This window comes from Lithobates pipiens, unplaced genomic scaffold, assembly GCF_037356315.1.
Source record: "Lithobates pipiens isolate NorthernLeopardFrog02 unplaced genomic scaffold, aLitPip1_a1.2 Scaffold_86, whole genome shotgun sequence".
In the NCBI taxonomy this organism is placed as follows: Eukaryota; Metazoa; Chordata; class Amphibia; order Anura; family Ranidae; genus Lithobates; species Lithobates pipiens.
The window spans coordinates 764,835-787,445 of record NW_027507910.1 but is presented as its reverse complement, the minus strand read 5'-3'; the positions used below and the strand labels follow the sequence as shown (position 1 = coordinate 787,445).

At 51.0% G+C, this 22,611-nt stretch overlaps 1 protein-coding gene across 1 annotated transcript in view; it reads left to right on the top strand.

The window, feature by feature from the left end:
• LOC143973613 (electrogenic sodium bicarbonate cotransporter 4-like) overlaps positions 1-22,611 on the top strand; it is a 193,600-nt gene that overhangs the window by 42,524 nt on the left and 128,465 nt on the right. Inside the window, exon 4 of the mRNA XM_077474470.1 lies at positions 1,767-1,958. Coding sequence (XP_077330596.1) covers positions 1,767-1,958 — 192 coding nt within the window. The remainder of the gene's footprint in view (positions 1-1,766; positions 1,959-22,611) is intronic.

Genomic DNA, 22,611 nt, shown 5'->3' with positions numbered 1-22,611 from the left:
GAGGGTATGTGGGAAGGGTGGCGGGGGGTCCCATATGAGGAGAGTATGTGGGAAGGGTGGCGGGGGGTCCCATATGAGGAGGGTATGTGGGAAGGGTGGCGGGGGGTTCCATATGAGGAGGGTATGTGGGAAGGGTGGCGGGGGGTTCAATATGAGGATGAGGAGGGTATGTGGAAAGGGTGGTGGGGGCTTCTGGATGAGGAGAGTATGTGAGAAGGGTGGCGGGGGGTTCCATATGAGGAGAGTATGTGGGAAGGGTGGTGGGGGGTCCCATATGAGGAGAGTATGTGGGAAGGGTGGCGGGGGGTCCCATATGAGGAGGGTATGTGGGAAGGGTGGCGGGGGGTCCCATATGAGGAGGGTATGTGGGAAGGGTGGCGGGGGGTCCCATATGAGGAGAGTATGTGGGAAGGGTGGCGGGGGGTCCCATATGAGGAGGGTATGTGGGAAGGGTGGCGGGGGGTTCAATATGAGGATGAGGTGGGTATGTGGGAAGGGTGGTGGGGGCTTCTGGATGAGGAGAGTATGTGAGAAGGGTGGCGGGGGGTTCCATATGAGGAGAGTATGTGGGAAGGGTGGTGGGGGGTCCCATATGAGGAGAGTATGTGGGAAGGGTGGTGGGGGGTCCCATATGAGGAGAGTATGTGGGAAGGGTGGCGGGGGGTCCCATATGAGGAGGGTATGTGGGAAGGGTGGCGGGGGGTCCCATATGAGGAGGGTATGTGGGAAGGGTGGCGGGGGGTTCCATATGAGGAGAGTATGTGCGAAGGGTGGTGGGGGGTCCCATATGAGGAGAGTATGTGGGAAGGGTGGTGGGGGGTCCCATATGAGGAGGGTATGTGGGAAGGGTGGCGGGGGGTCCCATATGAGGAGGGTATGTGGGAAGGGTGGCGGGGGGTCCCATATGAGGAGGGTATGTGGGAAGGGTGGTGGGGGGTCCCATATGAGGAGGGTATGTGGGAAGGGTGGCGGGGGGTCCCATATGAGGAGGGTATGTGGGAAGGGTGGCGGGGGGTCCCATATGAGGAGGGTATGTGGGAAGGGTGGTGGGGGGTCCCATATGAGGAGGGTATGTGGGAAGGGTGGCGGGGGGTCCCATATGAGGAGAGTATGTGGGAAGGGTGGTGGGGGGTCCCATATGAGGAGAGTATGTGGGAAGGGTGGCGGGGGGTCCCATATGAGGAGAGTATGTGGGAAGGGTGGTGGGGGGTCCCATATGAGGAGAGTATGTCGGAAGGGTGGCAGGGGGTCCCATATGAGGAGGGTATGTGGGAAGGGTGGCGGGGGGTCCCATATGAGGAGGGTATGTGGGAAGGGTGGCGGGGGGTCCCATATGAGGAGGGTATGTGGGAAGGGTGGTGGGGGGTCCCATATGAGGAGAGTATGTGGGAAGGGTGGCGGGGGGTCCCATATGAGGAGGGTATGTGGGAAGGGTGGCGGGGGGTCCCATATGAGGAGAGTATGTGGGAAGGGTGGTGGGGGGTCCCATATGAGGAGGGTATGTGGGAAGGGTGGCGGGGGGTCCCATATGAGGAGAGTATGTGGGAAGGGTGGTGGGGGGTCCCATATGAGGAGAGTATGTCGGAAGGGTGGCAGGGGGTCCCATATGAGGAGGGTATGTGGGAAGGGTGGTGGGGGGTCCCATATGAGGAGGGTATGTGGGAAGGGTGGCGGGGGGTCCCATATGAGGAGGGTATGTGGGAAGGGTGGCGGGGGGTTTCTATTACCAGGAAGGATTATATACTAAGAATGTCTTCTGTCTGCAGATTACCACTCCATCTACATCGGGGTTCCGGCACCGCGGAGCTACAGAAGGAAGAGGCGCCGCAGGCGGTCTTTGTCCAGCCGGGACAGAAGCAGTGAGAATGAGAAGCATTATGGGAAGGACGAGCATTCCGAAACCGATGAAGGAGGACGGCTCAGCTACGACAACGACAACTACAACATCAGCAGAACCGGTAAGAGTTCCAGATTTACCCAGTTAGAGGATTGTGTGTGGAGCTGAGCGGGTCAGGACGATGGAGGTCGGAATTCGGGGACAAGAGGAATACGGGATCTGGGATTTATGTGAAGTTGATATCATTGTATCGTACAGTACATATATATATATATATACTGTATATACAGAGGGGAAATAACGATCGTCTTCCCTGCAGATTGTGTAAGTTTTGCCCACTTACATAGAAATGAAGGTCTATTCTTATCAGAGGTATATTTTATATGATGGAGACAGAAGATCAACCAAAAAACACAATACAAATGTTATAAATGGAGTTTCAGTTCAGTGTGTAAAATAAGTATTTGATCCCCTTCACATCACATGACTTAGTAGTTGGTGGAGAAACCCTTGTTGGTGATCACAGAGGTCAGACGTTTCTTGTAGGTGGTGATGAGGTTTCCACATCTCAGGAGGGATTTTCTCCTCTCTTCTCTACAGATCTTCTAAATCCTTAAGGTTTCTTGGCTGTCGCTTGGCAAAACAAAATTTCAGCTCCTTCCATAAATTGTTGATAGGATTAAGGTCTGGAGACTGGCTAGGCCACTCCATGACCTTCATGTGCTTCTTCTTGAGCCACTCCTTTGTAGCTTTGGTGGTATGTTTTGGGTCATTCTCATGCTGGAAGACCCATCCATGACCCATCTTCAGTGTTCTGGCTTTCTCTGGTAAAAGTCTCTGTACCTTTAGCGTGTGGGTGTAGAATTAGCGTGAGTTGGTGAGTGCAGTAATATGGAGAGGACAGAAGGGAGGGAGATATATGGAAGTGGTGGGGTGGAGGAGAGGGGTGAAGGTAAGAGAGTTTGAGGAGAGAGGACACAAGTGTCAGGAGTGGTGGAGAACGCATGTTACAGATTGGAAGGAGAGCGGAATAGAGAGATGGGGTCACCTGCAGACTGTTTTCTGTGTATGTTCTCCTCGTTCAATCGCTGAAGTGTAGAGCTTGTATAAAGAATCCCATCAACGTTCCCCTCAACGTGCTCCCCCATCAACGTTCCCCTCAACGTGCTCCCCCATCAACGTTCCCCTCAACGTGCTCCCCATCAACGTTCCCCTCAACGTGCTCCCCCATCAACGTTCCCCTCAACGTGCTCCCCCATCAACGTTCCCCTCAACGTGCTCCCCCATCAACGTTCCCCTCAACGTGCTCCCCCATCAACGTTCCCCTCAACGTGCTCCCCCATCAACGTTCCCCTCAACGTGCTCCCCCATCAACGTTCCCCTCAACGTGCTCCCCATCAACATTCCCCTCAACGTGCTCCCCCATCAACGTTCCCCTCAACGTGCTCCCCCATCAACGTTCCCATCAACGTGCTCCCCCATCAACATTCCCATCAACGTGCTCCCCCATCAATGTTCCCCTCAACGTGCTCCCCCATCAACGTTCCCATCAACGTGCTCCCCCATCAACATTCCCATCAACGTGCTCCCCCATCAATGTTCCCCTCAACGTGCTCCCCCATCAACGTTCCCCTCAACGTGCTCCCCCATCAACGTTCCCATCAACGTGCTCCCCCATCAACATTCCCATCAACGTGCTCCCCCATCAATGTTCCCCTCAACGTGCTCCCCCATCAACGTTCCCATCAACGTGCTCCCCATCAACGTTCCCATCAACGTGCTCCCCCATCAACGCTCCCATCAACGTGCTCCCCATCAACGTTCCCATCAACGTGCTCCCCCATAAACGTTCCCATCAACGTGCTCCCCATCAACGTTCCCCTCAACGTGCTCCCCCATCAACGTTCCCATCAACATGCTCCCCCATCAACATTCCCATCAACGTGCTCCCCCATCAACGTTCCCATCAACGTGCTCCCCCATCAACGTTCCCATCAACGTGCTCCCCATCAACGTTCCCATCAACGTGCTCCCCCATCAACGTTCCCATCAACGTGCTCCCCATCAACGTTCCCATCAACGTGCTCCCCCATCAACGTTCCCATCAACGTGCTCCCCATCAACGTTCCCATCAACGTGCTCCCCCATCAACATTCCCATCAACGTGCTCCCCCATCAACGATCCCTCAACGTGCTCCCCATCAACGTTCCCAGCAACGTTCCCATCAACGTGCTCCCCATCAACGTTCCCATCAACGTGCTCCCCCATCAACATTCCCATCAACGTGCTCCCCCATCAACGATCCCCTCAACGTGCTCCCCCATCAACGTTCCCCTCAACGTGCTCCCCCATCAACGTTCCCCTCAACGTGCTCCCCCATCAACGTTCCCCTCAACGTGCTCCCCCATCAACGTTCCCATCAACGTGCTCCCCATCAACGTTCCCATCAACGTGCTCCCCCATCAACATTCCCATCAACGCGCTCCCCCATCAACGATCCATCAACGTGCTCCCCCATCAACGATCCATCAACGTGCTCCCCATCAACGTTCCCCTCAACGTGCTCCCCCATCAACGTTCCCATCAACGTGCTCCCCCATCAACGTTCCCCTCAACGTGCTCCCCCATCAACATTCCCATCAACGTGCTCCCCCATCAACGTTCCTCTCAACGTGCTCCCCCATCAACATTCCCATCAACGTGCTCCCCCATCAACGATCCCCTCAACGTGCTCCCCATCAACGTTCCCTCAACGTGCTCCCCATCAACATTCCCCTCAACATGCTCCCCCATCAACGTTCCCCTCAACGTGCTCCCCCATCAACGTTCCCCTCAATGTGCTCCCCCATCAACGTTCCCCTCAACGTGCTCCCCCATCAACGTTCCCATCAACGTGCTCCCCCATCAACGTTCCCCTCAACGTGCTCCCCATCAACGTTCCCCTTAACGTGCTCCCCATTAACGTTCCCATCAACGTTCCCATCAACGTTCCCCTCAACGTGCTCCCCCATCAACGTTCCCCTCAACGTGCTCCCCCATCAACGTTCCCATCAACGTGCTCCCCCATCAACGATCCCCTCAACGTGCTCCCCATCAACGTTCCCCTCAACGTGCTCCCCCATCAACGATCCCCTCAACGTGCTCCCCATCAACGTTCCCATCAACGTGCTCCCCCATCAACTTTCCCCTCAACGTGCTCCCCCATCAACGTTCCCATCAACGTTCCCCTCAACGTGCTCCCCATCAACGTTCCCCTCAACGTTCCCCTCAACGTGCTCCCTATCAACGTTCCCCTTAACGTGCTCCCCCATCAACGTTCCCCTTAACGTGCTCCCCCATCAACGTTCCCCTCAACGTGCTCCCCCATCAACGTTCCCATCAACGCGCTCCCCCATCAACGTTCCCCTCAACGTGCTCCCCCATCAACGTTCCCATCAACATGCTCCCCCATCAACGTTCCCCTCAACGTGCTCCCCCATCAACGTTCCCCTCAATGTGCTCCCCCATCAACGTTCCCCTCAACGTGCTCCCCCATCAACGTTCCCCTCAACGTGCTCCCCCATCAACGTTCCCATCAACGTGCTCCCCATCAACGTTCCCATCAACGTGCTCCCCCATCAACGTTCCCCTCAATGTGCTCCCCCATCAACGTTCCCATCAACATGCTCCCCCATCAACGTTCCCCTCAACGTGCTCCCCCATCAACGTTCCCCTCAACGTGCTCCCCCATCAACGTTCCCATCAACATGCTCCCCCATCAACGTTCCCATCAACGTGCTCCCCATCAACGTTCCCCTCAACGTGCTCCCCCATCAACGTTCCCATCAACGCGCTCCCCCATCAACGTTCCCCTCAACGTGCTCCCCCATCAACGTTCCCCTCAACGTGCTCCCCCATCAACGTTCCCATCAACGCGCTCCCCCATCAACGTTCCCCTCAACGTGCTCCCCCATCAACGTTCCCCTCAACGTGCTCCCCCATCAACATTCCCCTCAACGTGCCCCCCCATCAACGTTCCCCTCAACGTGCTCCCCCATCAACGTTCCCCTCAACGTGCTCCCCCATCAACGTTCCCCTCAACGTGCTCCCCCATCAACATTCCCATCAACGTGCTCCCCCATCAACGTTCCCCTCAGCAATGATGAGATATCGGCAATCAGAAGATGTCTGTAACCTGTGTGATCGCCTTCTCCTCAAAGGGGTCATCCATGGCTGTACAGAGGCCTACAGACCCCCGATAGTCCATTGATGTGTCCTTGTCATCTGTCTCTTCCCTGAAATCCAGGATCTTTCATCTTTATGTTTTGTGGACCGACTCCATAATCTCATCTCCTGCTGTCTGTGTCATAGTTATAGTCATAGAAGACCACATGTCTCCTATGGGGCAGATCCTGGAGATCCAGTCTCGTTATTAGTGATTTGCCTGGGGGGGGGGGGGGGGGGGCAGAGCTGTGGGATGATCACATGACCCACGTGTAATAGAACAGGTAGAGGGAGTGATGTAGACGGTGGATGCTGGAACACAAGGGGTCCCCTGGATTTTTCCCCTCACATTTAGAAATACACTGACATTTCTGTAGTATTGGGCAGAGTATGGGGGTTTCGTCCTACCTACAGGGCGCCCCCCCTATATGTCCATGATGATAATGACTGTGAATTATACCATATACAGGTGAGTGATGGGGGGGGGGCTCTTCATAGGTAATAATTCATGGTCCTTCCTGTAGTATTGGGGGTGTCGGTCCTGTGTGGATGGCGTGTCCCCAATATATGACCATGGTGATGATAATGAAGGTGTAAGGAGTCGGAGGTGGGCCGGGGGCCCGGCTTTGCTCTGACCTCACTCTCTAAGCCCCCCTCCGTTGTAAAGCACTTGAAATTCTCTAATCTGTTCATTAAGCTGAGCAGCCGGAGAAGAGAAACTTCATTCATCGGAGAAGAGGACGGGGGGTGACATGAAATCTCCACCACCAGGTAGGACCTCAGAGCTGACACTTCACCAGTACAGGGGGCTGAGATGGGGGATGGGGGGGGTGACATGAAATCTCCACCACTAGGTAGGACCTCAGAGCTGACACTTCACCAGTACAGGGGGCTGAGATGGGGGATGGGGGGTGACATGAAATATCCACCACCAGGTAGGACCTCAGAGCTGACACTTCACCAGTACAGGGGTCTGAGATGGGGTATGGGGGGGGGGGGGGCGACATGAAATCTGCACCACCAGGTAGGACCTCAGAGCTGACACTTCACCAGTACAGGGGGCTGAGAGGGGGGAGGGGGGTGACATAAAATCTCCACCACCAGGTAGGACCTCAGAGCTGACACTTCACCAGTACAGGGGGCTGAGATGGGGGATGGGGGGGGGCGTGAAATCTCCACCAGCAGGTAGGACCTCAGAGCTGACACTTCACCAGTACAGGGGGCTGAGATGGGGGATGGGGGGGCGTGAAATCTCCACCAGCAGGTAGGACCTCAGAGCTGGCACTTCACCAGTACAGGGGTCTGAGATGGGGGAGGGGGGTGACATAAAATCTCCACCACCAGGTAGGACCTCAGAGCTGACACTTCACCAGTACAGGGGTCTGAGATGGGGGATGGGGGGGGGGGCGACATGAAATCTGCACCACCAGGTAGGACCTCAGAGCTGACACTTCACCAGTACAGGGGGCTGAGATGGGGTATGGGGGGGGGGGCCACATGAAATCTCCACCAGCAGGTAGGACCTCAGAGCTGACACTTCACCAGTACAGGGGGCTGAGATGGGGGATGGGGGGGGGGGCGTGAAATCTCCACCACTAGGTAGGACCTCAGAGCTGACACTTCACCAGTACAGGGGGCTGAGATGGGGTATGGGGGGGGGGCCACATGAAATCTCCACCAGCAGGTAGGACCTCAGAGCTGGCACTTCACCAGGACAGGGGTCTGAGATGGGGGATGGGGGGTGACATGAAATCTGCACCACCAGGTAGGACCTCAGAGCTGACACTTCACCAGTACAGGGGTCTGGGATGGGGGGTGACATGAAATATCCACCACCAGGTAGGACCTCAGAGCTGACACTTCACCAGTACAGGGGGCTGAGATGGGGGATGGGGGGTGACATGAAATATCCACCACCAAGTAGGACCTCAGAGCTGACACTTCACCAGTACAGGGGTCTGAGATGGGGGATGGGGGGGGGGGGCGACATGAAATCTGCACCACCAGGTAGGACCTCAGAGCTGACACTTCACCAGTACAGGGGGCTGAGATGGGGGATGGGGGGGGGGGGGGGCGTGAAATCTCCACCAGCAGGTAGGACCTCAGAGCTGGCACTTCACCAGTACAGGGGGCTGAGATGGGGGATGGGGGGTGACATGAAATATCCACCACCAAGTAGGACCTCAGAGCTGACACTTCACCAGTACAGGGGGCTGAGATGGGGGATGGGGGGTGACATGAAATCTCCACCAGCAGGTAGGACCTCAGAGCTGACACTTCACCAGTACAGGGGTCTGGGATGGGGGATGGGGGTGACATGAAATCTGCACCACCAGGTAGGACCTCAGAGCTGACACTTCACCAGTACAGGGGTCTGAGATGGGGGATGGGGGGGGGGCGTGAAATCTGCACCACCAGGTAGGACCTTAGAGCTGACACTTCACCAGTACAGGGGGCTGAGATGGGGGATGGGGGGGGGGCGTGAAATCTCCACCAGCAGGTAGGACCTCAGAGCTGGCACTTCACCAGTACAGGGGTCTGAGATGGGGGAGGGGGGTGACATAAAATCTCCACCACCAGGTAGGACCTCAGAGCTGACACTTCACCAGTACAGGGGGCTGAGATGGGGGATGGGGGGGGGGGGGGCGACATGAAATCTGCACCGCCAGGTAGGACCTCAGAGCTGACACTTCACCAGTACAGGGGGCTGAGATGGGGGATGGGGGGTGACATGAAATATCCACCACCAGGTAGGACCTCAGAGCTGACACTTCACCAGTACAGGGGTCTGAGATGGGGGATGGGGGGGGGGGGGCGACATGAAATCTCCACCACCAGGTAGGACCTCAGAGCTGACATTTCACCAGGACAGGGGTCTGGGATGGGGGAGGGGGGTGACATGAAATCTGCACCACCAGGTAGGACCTCAGAGCTGACACTTCATCAGTACAGGGGTCTGAGATGGGGGATGGGGGGTGACATGAAATCTCCACCAGCAGGTAGGACCTCAGAGCTGACACTTCACCAGTACAGGGGTCTGAGATGGGGGATGGGGGGGGGGCGACATGAAATCTGCACCACCAGGTAGGACCTCAGAGCTGACACTTCACCAGTACAGGGGTCTGAGATGGGGGATGGGGGGTGACATGAAATATCCACCACCAGGTAGGACCTCAGAGCTGACACTTCACCAGTACAGGGGGCTGAAATGGGGGATGGGGGGTGACATGAAATCTGCACCACCAGGTAGGACCTCAGAGCTGACACTTCACCAGTACAGGGGGCTGAGATGGGGTATGGGGGGGGGGGGGGGGGCGACATGAAATCTGCACCACCAGGTAGGACCTCAGAGCTGACACTTCACCAGTACAGGGGGCTGAAATGGGGGATGGGGGGGGTGACATGAAATCTCCACCAGCAGGTAGGACCTCAGAGCTGACACTTCACCAGTACAGGGGGCTGAGATGGGGTATGGGGGGGGGGGGGCGACATGAAATCTGCACCACCAGGTAGGACCTCAGAGCTGACACTTCACCAGTACAGGGGGCTGAGATGGGGTATGGGGGGGGGGGGGGGGGGGGCGACATGAAATCTGCACCACCAGGTAGGACCTCAGAGCTGACACTTCACCAGTACAGGGGGCTGAGATGGGGGATGGGGGGGGGGGCGTGAAATCTCCACCAGCAGGTAGGACCTCAGAGCTGGCACTTCACCAGGACAGGGGTCTGAGATGGGGGATGGGGGGTGACATGAAATATCCACCACCAGGTAGGACCTCAGAGCTGACACTTCACCAGTACAGGGGGCTGAGAGGGGGTATGGGGGGGGGGGGGCGACATGAAATCTGCACCACCAGGTAGGACCTCAGAGCTGACACTTCATCAGTACAGGGGTCTGGGATGGGGGATGGGGGTGACATGAAATCTGCACCACCAGGTAGGACCTCAGAGCTGACACTTCACCAGTACAGGGGTCTGAGATGGGGGATGGGGGTGACATGAAATCTGCACCACCAGGTAGGACCTCAGAGCTGACACTTCACCAGTACAGGGGGCTGAGATGGGGGATGGGGGGGGGTGACATGAAATCTGCACCACCAGGTAGGACCTCAGAGCTGACACTTCACCAGTACAGGGGGCTGGGATGGGGGATGGGGGTGACATGAAATCTGCACCACCAGGTAGGACCTCAGAGCTGACACTTCATCAGTACAGGGGTCTGAGATGGGGGATGGGGGGGGGGTGACATGAAATCTGCACCACCAGGTAGGACCTCAGAGCTGACACTTCACCAGTACAGGGGGCTGGGATGGGGGATGGGGGTGACATGAAATCTGCACCACCAGGTAGGACCTCAGAGCTGACACTTCACCAGTACAGGGGTCTGAGATGGGGGATGGGGGGGGGTGACATGAAATCTGCACCACCAAGTAGGACCTCAGAGCTGACACTTCACCAGTACAGGGGTCTTCCGATCGATCATTGATTATGATTGTCTATTGATCTGTTATTGACTTTACTGATGAATAATAATTGAAGGGAAAATAAGCTGTGACGGCCGCATTCGTTTTCTTTTTTAGGCTTTCTTTCCTTTATTTTCACTGGTGATCCTGCCAGAAAGTCTGTTGTTTTTCAGCGGAACAAGTTGTCCTGTAGATGTATCAGTTACAGACATGCTGTGCCCCCGGTGCTCCTTCCTGCTGAGTGGGGGAGGGGCTCTAATATAGGCGGTGTGTTATTGGACACTGACAATGCTGTGCCCCTGTCCTCCTTCCCCCAGAGTGCGGGGGGGGGAGGGGGGCTCTAATACAGGAGGTGTATTATTGGACACTGACAATGCTGTGCCCCCTGTGCTCCTTCCTCCAGAGTGGGGGAGGGCTCTAATACAGGAGGTGTATTATTGGACACTGACAATGCTGTGCCCCCTGTTCTCCTTCCTCCAGGGGGGGGGGCTCTAATTGCAGAAGGTGTATTATTGGACACTGACAATGTGGTGCCCCTGTGCTCCTTCCTCCAGATTGGGGGGAGGGCTCTAATACGGGAGGCGTGTTATTGGCCTTTGACAATGCTGTGCCTCCTGTGCTCCTTCCTCCAGAGTGTGTGGGGGGGGGCTCTAATACAGGAGGTGTGTTATTCTACAGATCACTTCCCCCTCTGGTCTCCTCCTCCTGGCTCTCTCTGATAATCTGATCTGTGGAGCCCCGCGGGTGAACATGAAGCCAGGACAACGGCATCTTCAGAAAGTCCGCTATGATGGCTTTCCTTAAAACTCCAGCCATGTATTCTGTTCCGATCCCGGTCCGTATTCCCAGCCCGGGAAAGTCCCTTCTGTGCCTCTCCACCTCCAACCCCACAAAGTCCTCATCTCAGAGGCTATAGACTAGGGACTATGGACTAGGGACTATAGACTAGGGTTTATGGGACTATGGACTATAGAATACAGACTAGGGACTACAGACCAGGGACTATAGGAATGTGGACTGTAGATGAGGTGAGGGTCAATGACGTGTCTAGATCTTTGTAGATGAGGTGAGGACCAATAAGCACAGCACACATAATGCAAGGGCAGCTATTGGCTACTGGCTATTGAACTTCCTTGTTTAGTCCCATTTAGGTCATTACGTTCACAACGAACGGACTTAGTCCGGTGATATGTGGCCAAGTCCATTTCATTCAGAAAGTCCGTCGGACCTCCGCTTTAAGTCGGTGGAAAAGTCCGGGCGTGTCTACGCGGCACATGGAACAGCCAACATAAACATACACAGCACACTGATTAACATACAAGCCACATTACAAATTATAATGAGCATAAACACCAAACATCCCCCAATGGTTCAGTGACAAGGTCTACTGATCTACTGATTACCAACAATACAGACCTGATCACAGATGTGGAAATACGGGGCAATTTAGGGAACAGCGATCACAGGCCAATTGGCTTCAGTATAAATCACACGAATAGGAAACATAAGTTGGAACACAAAAACACTGAATTTCAAAAGAGCCAACTTCCCTAAACTACAAACCTTGTTAGAAGATATAAATTGGGATAAAATCTTAGGAACAAAGAACGCGGAGGAGAGATGGGTTTGCTTTAAGATCATATTAAATAAGGGCATTAGCCAATGCATCCCATTGGGTAATACATTTAAAAGAGCGAACAAAAGTCCTGGATGGCTTAACTCCAATGTAAAAATGCATATAAAAGCAAAGAAGAAGGCCTTCAAAAATACAAGATTGAGGGATCATCATCAGCATTCCAACTTTATAAAGAATGCAACAAGAAATGTAAGGGTGCAATAAGGACGGCTAAGATAGAACATGAAAGACACATAGCGGAGGAGAGCAAAAAAGGTCCCAAGAAATATTTTAAGTATGTAAATAGTAAAAAAGAGAGGACAGACCATATTGGCCCCATAAAGAATGAGGAAGGACATCTGGTTACAAAGGATGGGGGGATGGAGAAGGTTTATCCTCCATGACACGTCACAGGAAGCTCCTCCATGGTTATCAGAGGACAGAATGAGAATTAGACTTGGGAAACTTCACATTAATAAATCACCGGGACCAGATGGTTTGCACCCGAGGGTACTTAGGGAACTCGGTCAAGTAATTGCCAAAGCATTGTTACTAATTTTTACTGACAGTCTACTGACTGGAATGGTACCAGCTGATTGGAGAAAAGCCAATGTAGCTCCAATATTTAAAAAGGGCCCAAAATACATCCCTGGGAATTACAGAGCAGTCAGCCCAACATCAATAGTATGTAAACTCTGGGAGGGGATGATAAGGGACTATATACAAGATTTTAGTAATGAGAACGATATTATTAGCAGTAATCAGCATGGATTCATGAAGAATCGTTCTTACCAATCCAATCTACTAACCTTCTATGAGGAGGTGAGATATCATCTAGATAAAGGAAGGCCCGTAGACGTGGTGTATCTAGATAAAGGAAGGCCCGTAGATGTGGTGTATCTAGAAGGCCCGTAGACGTGGTGTATCTAGATAAAGGAAGGCCCGTAGATGTGGTGTATCTAGATAAAGGAAGGTCCATAGACGTGGTGTATCTGGATAAAGGAAGATCCGTAGACGTGGTGTATCTAGATAAAGGAAGGCCCGTAGACGTGGTGTATCTAGATAAAGGAAGGCCCGTAGACGTGGTGTATCTAGATAAAGGAAGGTCCGTAGATGTGGTGTATCTAGATAAAGGAAAGCCCGTAGACGTGGTGTATCTAGATAAAGGAAGGCCCGTAGACGTGGTGTATCTAGATAAAGGAAGGCCGTAGACGTGGTGTATCTAGATAAAGGAAGGCCCGTAGACGTGGTGTATCTAGATAAAGGAAGGCCCGTAGACGTGGTGTATCTAGATAAAGGAAGGTCCGTAGATGTGGTGTATCTAGATAAAGGAAGGCCCGTAGACGTGGTGTATCTGGATAAAGGAAGGCCCGTAGACGTGGTGTATCTAGATAAAGGAAAGCCCGTAGATGTGGTGTATCTAGATAAAGGAAGGTCTGTAGATGTGGTGTATCTAGATAAAGGAAGGCCCGTAGATGTGGTGTATCTAGATAAAGGAAGGTCCATAGACGTGGTGTATCTGGATAAAGGAAGATCCGTAGACGTGGTGTATCTAGATAAAGGAAGGCCCGTAGACGTGGTGTATCTAGATAAAGGAAGGCCCGTAGACGTGGTGTATCTAGATAAAGGAAGGTCCGTAGATGTGGTGTATCTAGATAAAGGAAAGCCCGTAGACGTGGTGTATCTAGATAAAGGAAGGCCCGTAGACGTGGTGTATCTAGATAAAGGAAGGCCGTAGACGTGGTGTATCTAGATAAAGGAAGGCCCGTAGACATGGTGTATCTAGATAAAGGAAGGCCCGTAGACGTGGTGTATCTAGATAAAGGAAGGTCCGTAGACGTGGTGTATCTAGATAAAGGAAGGCCCGTAGACGTGGTGTATCTAGATAAAGGAAGGCCCGTAGACGTGGTGTATCTAGATAAAGGAAGGTCCGTAGATGTGGTGTATCTAGATAAAGGAAGGCCCGTAGACGTGGTGTATCTGGATAAAGGAAGGCCCGTAGACGTGGTGTATCTAGATAAAGGAAAGCCCGTAGATGTGGTGTATCTAGATAAAGGAAGGTCTGTAGATGTGGTGTATCTAGATAAAGGAAGGCCCGTAGATGTGGTGTATCTAGATAAAGGAAGGTCCATAGACGTGGTGTATCTGGATAAAGGAAGATCCGTAGACGTGGTGTATCTAGATAAAGGAAGGCCCGTAGACGTGGTGTATCTAGATAAAGGAAGGCCCGTAGACGTGGTGTATCTAGATAAAGGAAGGTCCGTAGATGTGGTGTATCTAGATAAAGGAAAGCCCGTAGACGTGGTGTATCTAGATAAAGGAAGGCCCGTAGACGTGGTGTATCTAGATAAAGGAAGGTCCGTAGATGTGGTGTATCTAGATAAAGGAAGGCCCGTAGACGTGGTGTATCTGGATAAAGGAAGGCCCGTAGACGTGGTGTATCTAGATAAAGGAAAGCCCGTAGATGTGGTGTATCTAGATAAAGGAAGGTCTGTAGATGTGGTGTATCTAGATAAAGGAAGGCCCGTAGACGTGGTGTATCTGGATAAAGGAAGGCCCATAGATGTGGTGTATCTAGATAAAGGAAGGTCCGTAGATGTAGTGTATCTAGATAAAGGAAGGCCCGTAGACGTGGTGTATCTAGATAAAGGAAGGCCGTAGACGTGGTGTATCTAGATAAAGGAAGGCCCGTAGACATGGTGTATCTAGATAAAGGAAGGCCCGTAGACGTGGTGTATCTAGATAAAGGAAGGCCCGTAGACGTGGTGTATCTAGATAAAGGAAGGCCCGTAGACATGGTGTATCTAGATAAAGGAAGGCCCGTAGACATGGTGTATCTAGATAAAGGAAGGCCCGTAGACGTGGTGTATCTAGATAAAGGAAGGCTCGTAGACATGGTGTATCTAGATAAAGGAAGGCCCGTAGACGTGGTGTATCTAGATAAAGGAAGGTCTGTAGACGTGGTGTATCTAGATAAAGGAAGGCCCGTAGACATGGTGTATCTAGATAAAGGAAGGCCCGTAGACGTGGTATATCTGGATAAAGGAAGGTCCGTAGACGTGGTGTATCTGGATAAAGGAAGGTCCGTAGATGTAGTGTATCTAGATAAAGGAAGGCCCGTAGACGTGGTGTATCTAGATAAAGGAAGGTCCGTAGACGTGGTGTATCTAGATAAAGGAAGGCCCGTAGACATGGTGTATCTAGATAAAGGAAGGCCCGTAGACGTGGTGTATCTAGATAAAGGAAGGCCCGTAGACGTGGTGTATCTAGATAAAGGAAGGCCCGTAGACATGGTGTATCTAGATAAAGGAAGGCCCGTAGACATGGTGTATCTAGATAAAGGAAGGCCCGTAGACGTGGTGTATCTAGATAAAGGAAGGTCCGTAGACATGGTGTATCTAGATAAAGGAAGGCCCGTAGACATGGTGTATCTAGATAAAGGAAGGCCCGTAGACATGGTGTATCTAGATAAAGGAAGGCCCGTAGACGTGGTGTATCTAGATAAAGGAAGGCCCGTAGACATGGTGTATCTAGATAAAGGAAGGCCCGTAGACATGGTGTATCTAGATAAAGGAAGGCCCGCAGACGTGGTGTATCTAGATAAAGGAAGGTCCGTAGATGTGGTGTATCTAGATAAAGGAAGGCCCGTAGACGTGGTGTATCTAGATAAAGGAAGGCCCGTAGACATGGTGTATCTAGATAAAGGAAGGCCCGTAGACATGGTGTATCTAGATAAAGGAAGGCCCGTAGATGTGGTGTATCCTAGATAAAGGAAGGCCCGTAGACGTGGTGTATCTAGATAAAGGAAGGCCCGTAGACGTGGTGTATCTAGATAAAGGAAGGCCCGTAGACGTGGTGTATCTGGATAAAGGAAGGCCCGTAGACGTGGTGTATCTAGATAAAAGAAGGCCCGTAGACGTGGCGCATCTAGATAAAGGAAGGCCCGTAGACGTGGTGTATCTAGATAAAGGAAGGCCCGTAGACGTGGTGTATCTGGATAAAGGAAGGCCCGTAGATGTGGTGTATCTAGATAAAGGAAGGCCCGTAGACGTGGTGTATCTAGATAAAGGAAGGCCCGTAGACGTGGTGTATCTAGATAAAGGAAGGTCCGTAGATGTGGTGTATCTAGATAAAGGAAGGCCCGTAGACGTGGTGTATCTGGATAAAGGAAGGCCCGTAGACGTGGTGTATCTAGATAAAGGAAAGCCCGTAGATGTGGTGTATCTAGATAAAGGAAGGTCTGTAGATGTGGTGTATCTAGATAAAGGAAGGCCCGTAGACGTGGTGTATCTGGATAAAGGAAGGCCCATAGATGTGGTGTATCTAGATAAAGGAAGGTCCGTAGATGTAGTGTATCTAGATAAAGGAAGGCCCGTAGACGTGGTGTATCTAGATAAAGGAAGGCCGTAGACGTGGTGTATCTAGATAAAGGAAGGCCCGTAGACATGGTGTATCTAGATAAAGGAAGGCCCGTAGACGTGGTGTATCTAGATAAAGGAAGGCCCGTAGACGTGGTGTATCTAGATAAAGGAAGGCCCGTAGACATGGTGTATCTAGATAAAGGAAGGCCCGTAGACATGGTGTATCTAGATAAAGGAAGGCCCGTAGACGTGGTGTATCTAGATAAAGGAAGGCTCGTAGACATGGTGTATCTAGATAAAGGAAGGCCCGTAGACGTGGTGTATCTAGATAAAGGAAGGTCTGTAGACGTGGTGTATCTAGATAAAGGAAGGCCCGTAGACATGGTGTATCTAGATAAAGGAAGGCCCGTAGACGTGGTATATCTGGATAAAGGAAGGTCCGTAGACGTGGTGTATCTGGATAAAGGAAGGTCCGTAGATGTAGTGTATCTAGATAAAGGAAGGCCCGTAGACGTGGTGTATCTAGATAAAGGAAGGTCCGTAGACGTGGTGTATCTAGATAAAGGAAGGCCCGTAGACATGGTGTATCTAGATAAAGGAAGGCCCGTAGACGTGGTGTATCTAGATAAAGGAAGGCCCGTAGACGTGGTGTATCTAGATAAAGGAAGGCCCGTAGACATGGTGTATCTAGATAAAGGAAGGCCCGTAGACATGGTGTATCTAGATAAAGGAAGGCCCGTAGACGTGGTGTATCTAGATAAAGGAAGGTCCGTAGACATGGTGTATCTAGATAAAGGAAGGCCCGTAGACATGGTGTATCTAGATAAAGGAAGGCCCGTAGACATGGTGTATCTAGATAAAGGAAGGCCCGTAGACGTGGTGTATCTAGATAAAGGAAGGCCCGTAGACATGGTGTATCTAGATAAAGGAAGGCCCGTAGACATGGTGTATCTAGATAAAGGAAGGCCCGCAGACGTGGTGTATCTAGATAAAGGAAGGTCCGTAGATGTGGTGTATCTAGATAAAGGAAGGCCCGTAGACGTGGTGTATCTAGATAAAGGAAGGCCCGTAGACATGGTGTATCTAGATAAAGGAAGGCCCGTAGACATGGTGTATCTAGATAAAGGAAGGCCCGTAGATGTGGTGTATCCTAGATAAAGGAAGGCCCGTAGACGTGGTGTATCTAGATAAAGGAAGGCCCGTAGACGTGGTGTATCTAGATAAAGGAAGGCCCGTAGACGTGGTGTATCTGGATAAAGGAAGGCCCGTAGACGTGGTGTATCTAGATAAAAGAAGGCCCGTAGACGTGGCGCATCTAGATAAAGGAAGGCCCGTAGACGTGGTGTATCTAGATAAAGGAAGGCCCGTAGACGTGGTGTATCTGGATAAAGGAAGGCCCGTAGATGTGGTGTATCTAGATAAAGGAAGGCCCGTAGACGTGGTGTATCTAGATAAAGGAAGGCCCGTAGACGTGGTGTATCTAGATAAAGGAAGGCCCGTAGACGTGGTGTATCTAGATAAAGGAAGGCCCGTAGACGTGGTGTATCTAGATAAAAGAAGGCCCGTAGACGTGGCGCATCTAGATAAAGGAAGGCCCGTAGACGTGGTGTATCTAGATAAAGGAAGGCCCGTAGACGTGGTGTATCTGGATAAAGGAAGGCCCGTAGATGTGGTGTATCTAGATAAAGGAAGGCCCGTAGACGTGGTGTATCTAGATAAAGGAAGGCCCGTAGACGTGGTGTATCTAGATAAAGGAAGGCCCGTAGATGTGGTGTATCTAGATAAAGGAAGGGCCGTAGACGTGGTGTATCTAGATAAAGGAAGGCCCGTAGACATGGTGTATCTAGATAAAGGAAGGCCCGTAGACGTGGTGTATCTAGATAAAGGAAGGCCCGTAGACGTGGTGTATCTAGATAAAGGAAGGCCCGTAGACATGGTGTATCTAGATAAAGGAAGGCCCGTAGACATGGTGTATCTAGATAAAGGAAGGCCCGTAGACGTGGTGTATCTAGATAAAGGAAGGCTCGTAGACATGGTGTATCTAGATAAAGGAAGGCCCGTAGACGTGGTGTATCTAGATAAAGGAAGGTCTGTAGACGTGGTGTATCTAGATAAAGGAAGGCCCGTAGACATGGTGTATCTAGATAAAGGAAGGCCCGTAGACGTGGTATATCTGGATAAAGGAAGGTCCGTAGACGTGGTGTATCTGGATAAAGGAAGGTCCGTAGATGTAGTGTATCTAGATAAAGGAAGGCCCGTAGACGTGGTGTATCTAGATAAAGGAAGGTCCGTAGACGTGGTGTATCTAGATAAAGGAAGGCCCGTAGACATGGTGTATCTAGATAAAGGAAGGCCCGTAGACGTGGTGTATCTAGATAAAGGAAGGCCCGTAGACGTGGTGTATCTAGATAAAGGAAGGCCCGTAGACATGGTGTATCTAGATAAAGGAAGGCCCGTAGACGTGGTGTATCTAGATAAAGGAAGGCCCGTAGACGTGGTGTATCTAGATAAAGGAAGGTCCGTAGACATGGTGTATCTAGATAAAGGAAGGCCCGTAGACATGGTGTATCTAGATAAAGGAAGGCCCGTAGACATGGTGTATCTAGATAAAGGAAGGCCCGTAGACGTGGTGTATCTAGATAAAGGAAGGCCCGTAGACATGGTGTATCTAGATAAAGGAAGGCCCGTAGACATGGTGTATCTAGATAAAGGAAGGCCCGCAGACGTGGTGTATCTAGATAAAGGAAGGTCCGTAGATGTGGTGTATCTAGATAAAGGAAGGCCCGTAGACGTGGTGTATCTAGATAAAGGAAGGCCCGTAGACATGGTGTATCTAGATAAAGGAAGGCCCGTAGACATGGTGTATCTAGATAAAGGAAGGCCCGTAGATGTGGTGTATCCTAGATAAAGGAAGGCCCGTAGACGTGGTGTATCTAGATAAAGGAAGGCCCGTAGACGTGGTGTATCTAGATAAAGGAAGGCCCGTAGACGTGGTGTATCTGGATAAAGGAAGGCCCGTAGACGTGGTGTATCTGGATAAAGGAAGGCCCGTAGACGTGGTGTATCTAGATAAAAGAAGGCCCGTAGACGTGGCGCATCTAGATAAAGGAAGGCCCGTAGACGTGGTGTATCTAGATAAAGGAAGGCCCGTAGACGTGGTGTATCTGGATAAAGGAAGGCCCGTAGATGTGGTGTATCTAGATAAAGGAAGGCCCGTAGACGTGGTGTATCTAGATAAAGGAAGGCCCGTAGACGTGGTGTATCTAGATAAAGGAAGGTCCGTAGACGTGGTGTATCTAGATAAAGGAAGGCCCGTAGACGTGGTGTATCTAGATAAAAGAAGGCCCGTAGACGTGGCGCATCTAGATAAAGGAAGGCCCGTAGACGTGGTGTATCTAGATAAAGGAAGGCCCGTAGACGTGGTGTATCTGGATAAAGGAAGGCCCGTAGATGTGGTGTATCTAGATAAAGGAAGGCCCGTAGACGTGGTGTATCTAGATAAAGGAAGGCCCGTAGACGTGGTGTATCTAGATAAAGGAAGGCCCGTAGACGTGGTGTATCTGGATAAAGGAAGGCCCGTAGACGTGGTGTATCTAGATAAAAGAAGGCCCGTAGACGTGGCGCATCTAGATAAAGGAAGGCCCGTAGACGTGGTGTATCTAGATAAAGGAAGGCCCGTAGACGTGGTGTATCTGGATAAAGGAAGGCCCGTAGATGTGGTGTATCTAGATAAAGGAAGGCCCGTAGACGTGGTGTATCTAGATAAAGGAAGGCCCGTAGACGTGGTGTATCTAGATAAAGGAAGGCCCGTAGACGTGGTGTATCTGGATAAAGGAAGGCCCGTAGACGTGGTGTATCTAGATAAAAGAAGGCCCGTAGACGTGGCGCATCTAGATAAAGGAAGGCCCGTAGACGTGGTGTATCTGGATAAAGGAAGGCCCGTAGATGTGGTGTATCTAGATAAAGGAAGGCCCGTAGACGTGGTGTATCTAGATAAAGGAAGGCCCGTAGACGTGGTGTATCTAGATAAAGGAAGGCCCGTAGACGTGGTGTATCTGGATAAAGGAAGGCCCGTAGACGTGGTGTATCTAGATAAAGGAAGGCCCGTAGACGTGGTGTATCTAGATAAAGGAAGGCCCGTAGACGTGGTGTATCTAGATAAAGGAAGGCCCGTAGACGTGGTGTATCTAGATAAAGGAAGGCCCGTAGACGTGGTGTATCTAGATAAAGGGAGGCCCGTAGACGTGGCGCATCTAGATAAAGGAAGGCCCGTAGACGTGGTGTATCTAGATAAAGGAAGGCCCGTAGACGTGGTGTATCTAGATAAAGGAAGGCCCGTAGACGTGGTGTATCTAGATAAAGGAAGGCCCGTAGACGTGGTGTATCTAGATAAAGGAAGGCCCGTAGACGTGGTGTATCTAGATAAAGGAAGGGCCGTAGACGTGGTGTATCTAGATAAAGGAAGGCCAGTAGACGTGGTGTATCTAGATAAAGGAAGGCCCGTAGACGTGATGTATCTAGATAAAGGAAGGCCTGTAGACGTGGTGTATCTAGATAAAGGAAGGTCCGTAGATGTGGTGTATCTAGATAAAGGAAGGCCCGTAGACGTGGTGTATCTGGATAAAGGAAGGTCCGTAGACGTGATGTATCTAGATAAAGGAAGGCCTGTAGACGTGATGTATCTGGATTTTGCAAAAGCATTTGACACAGTTCCCCATAAACGTTTACTGTACAAAATACGATTGGTTGGCATGGCCCATAGGGGTGAGTAGATGGATTGAAAACTGTCTACAAAGGTGAGTTCAGAGGGTGGTGATAAATGGGGGGTACTCGGAATGGTCGGGGGAGGGTAGTGGGGTCCCTCAGGGTTCTGTGCTGGGACCAATCCTGTTTAATTTGTACATAAATGACCTGGAGGAGGGGGATGGGGGAAACAGTCCAATCTCTGTATTTGCGGATGATACTAAGCTAAGCCGGGCAATAACTTCTCCGCAGGATGTGGAAACCTTCCAAGAAGATCTGAACAAATGAATGGGGGGAGGGGCAACTATATGGCAAATGAGATTCAATGTAGAGAAATACAAAATCATGAATTTGGGGGGCAAAAATCTGAATGCAATCTATAGACTGGGGGGAGGGGAACCTCTGGGGGGATCTTGGCATTAAAAAGGGATCAACTCCAGAGATAAAAGGATAATTCTCCCCTCTACAAGACTCTGGTCCGGCCGCACCTGGAGTATACTGTACAGTTCTGGGCACCAGTCCTCAGGAAGGATGTACTGGAAATGGAGCGACTACAAAGAAGGGCAACAAAGCTAATAAAGGGTCTGGAGGATATTAGATATGAGGAAAGGTTGTGAGCTCTGAACTTATTCTCTCTGGAGAAGAGACGCCTGAGAGGGGATATGATTTCATTATATAAATACCGGACTGGTGACCCCACAATATATAAATACCGGACTGGTGACCCCACAATATATAAATACCAGACTGGTGATCCCCAATATATAAATACCGGACTGGTGACCCCCCAATATATAAATACCGGACTGGTGACCCCACAATATATAAATACCGGACTGGTGACCCCACAATATACAAATTCCGGACTGGTGACCCCATAATATATAAATACCGGACTGGTGACCCCACAATATATAAATACCGGACTGGTGACCCCACAATATACAAATTCCGGACTGGTGACCCCATAATATATAAATACCGGACTGGTGACCCCACAATAGGGAGAAAACTTTTCCGTGGAAGGGAGTATAACAAGACTTGTGGCCACTCATTAAAATTAGAAGAAAAGAGATTTAACCTTAAACTATGTAGAGGGTTCTTTACTGTAAGAGCGGCAAGGATGTGGAATTCCCTTCCACAGGTGGTGGTCTCAGCGGGGGCATCGATTGTTTCAAGAAACTATTAGATAATCACCTGAACGACTGCAACATACAGGATATACAATGTAATACTGACATATAATCACACAACATACATGATATACAATGTAACACTGACATATAATCACACAACATACATGATATACAATGTAATACTGACATATAATCACACAACATACATGATATACAATGTAATACTGACATATAATCACACAACATACATGAT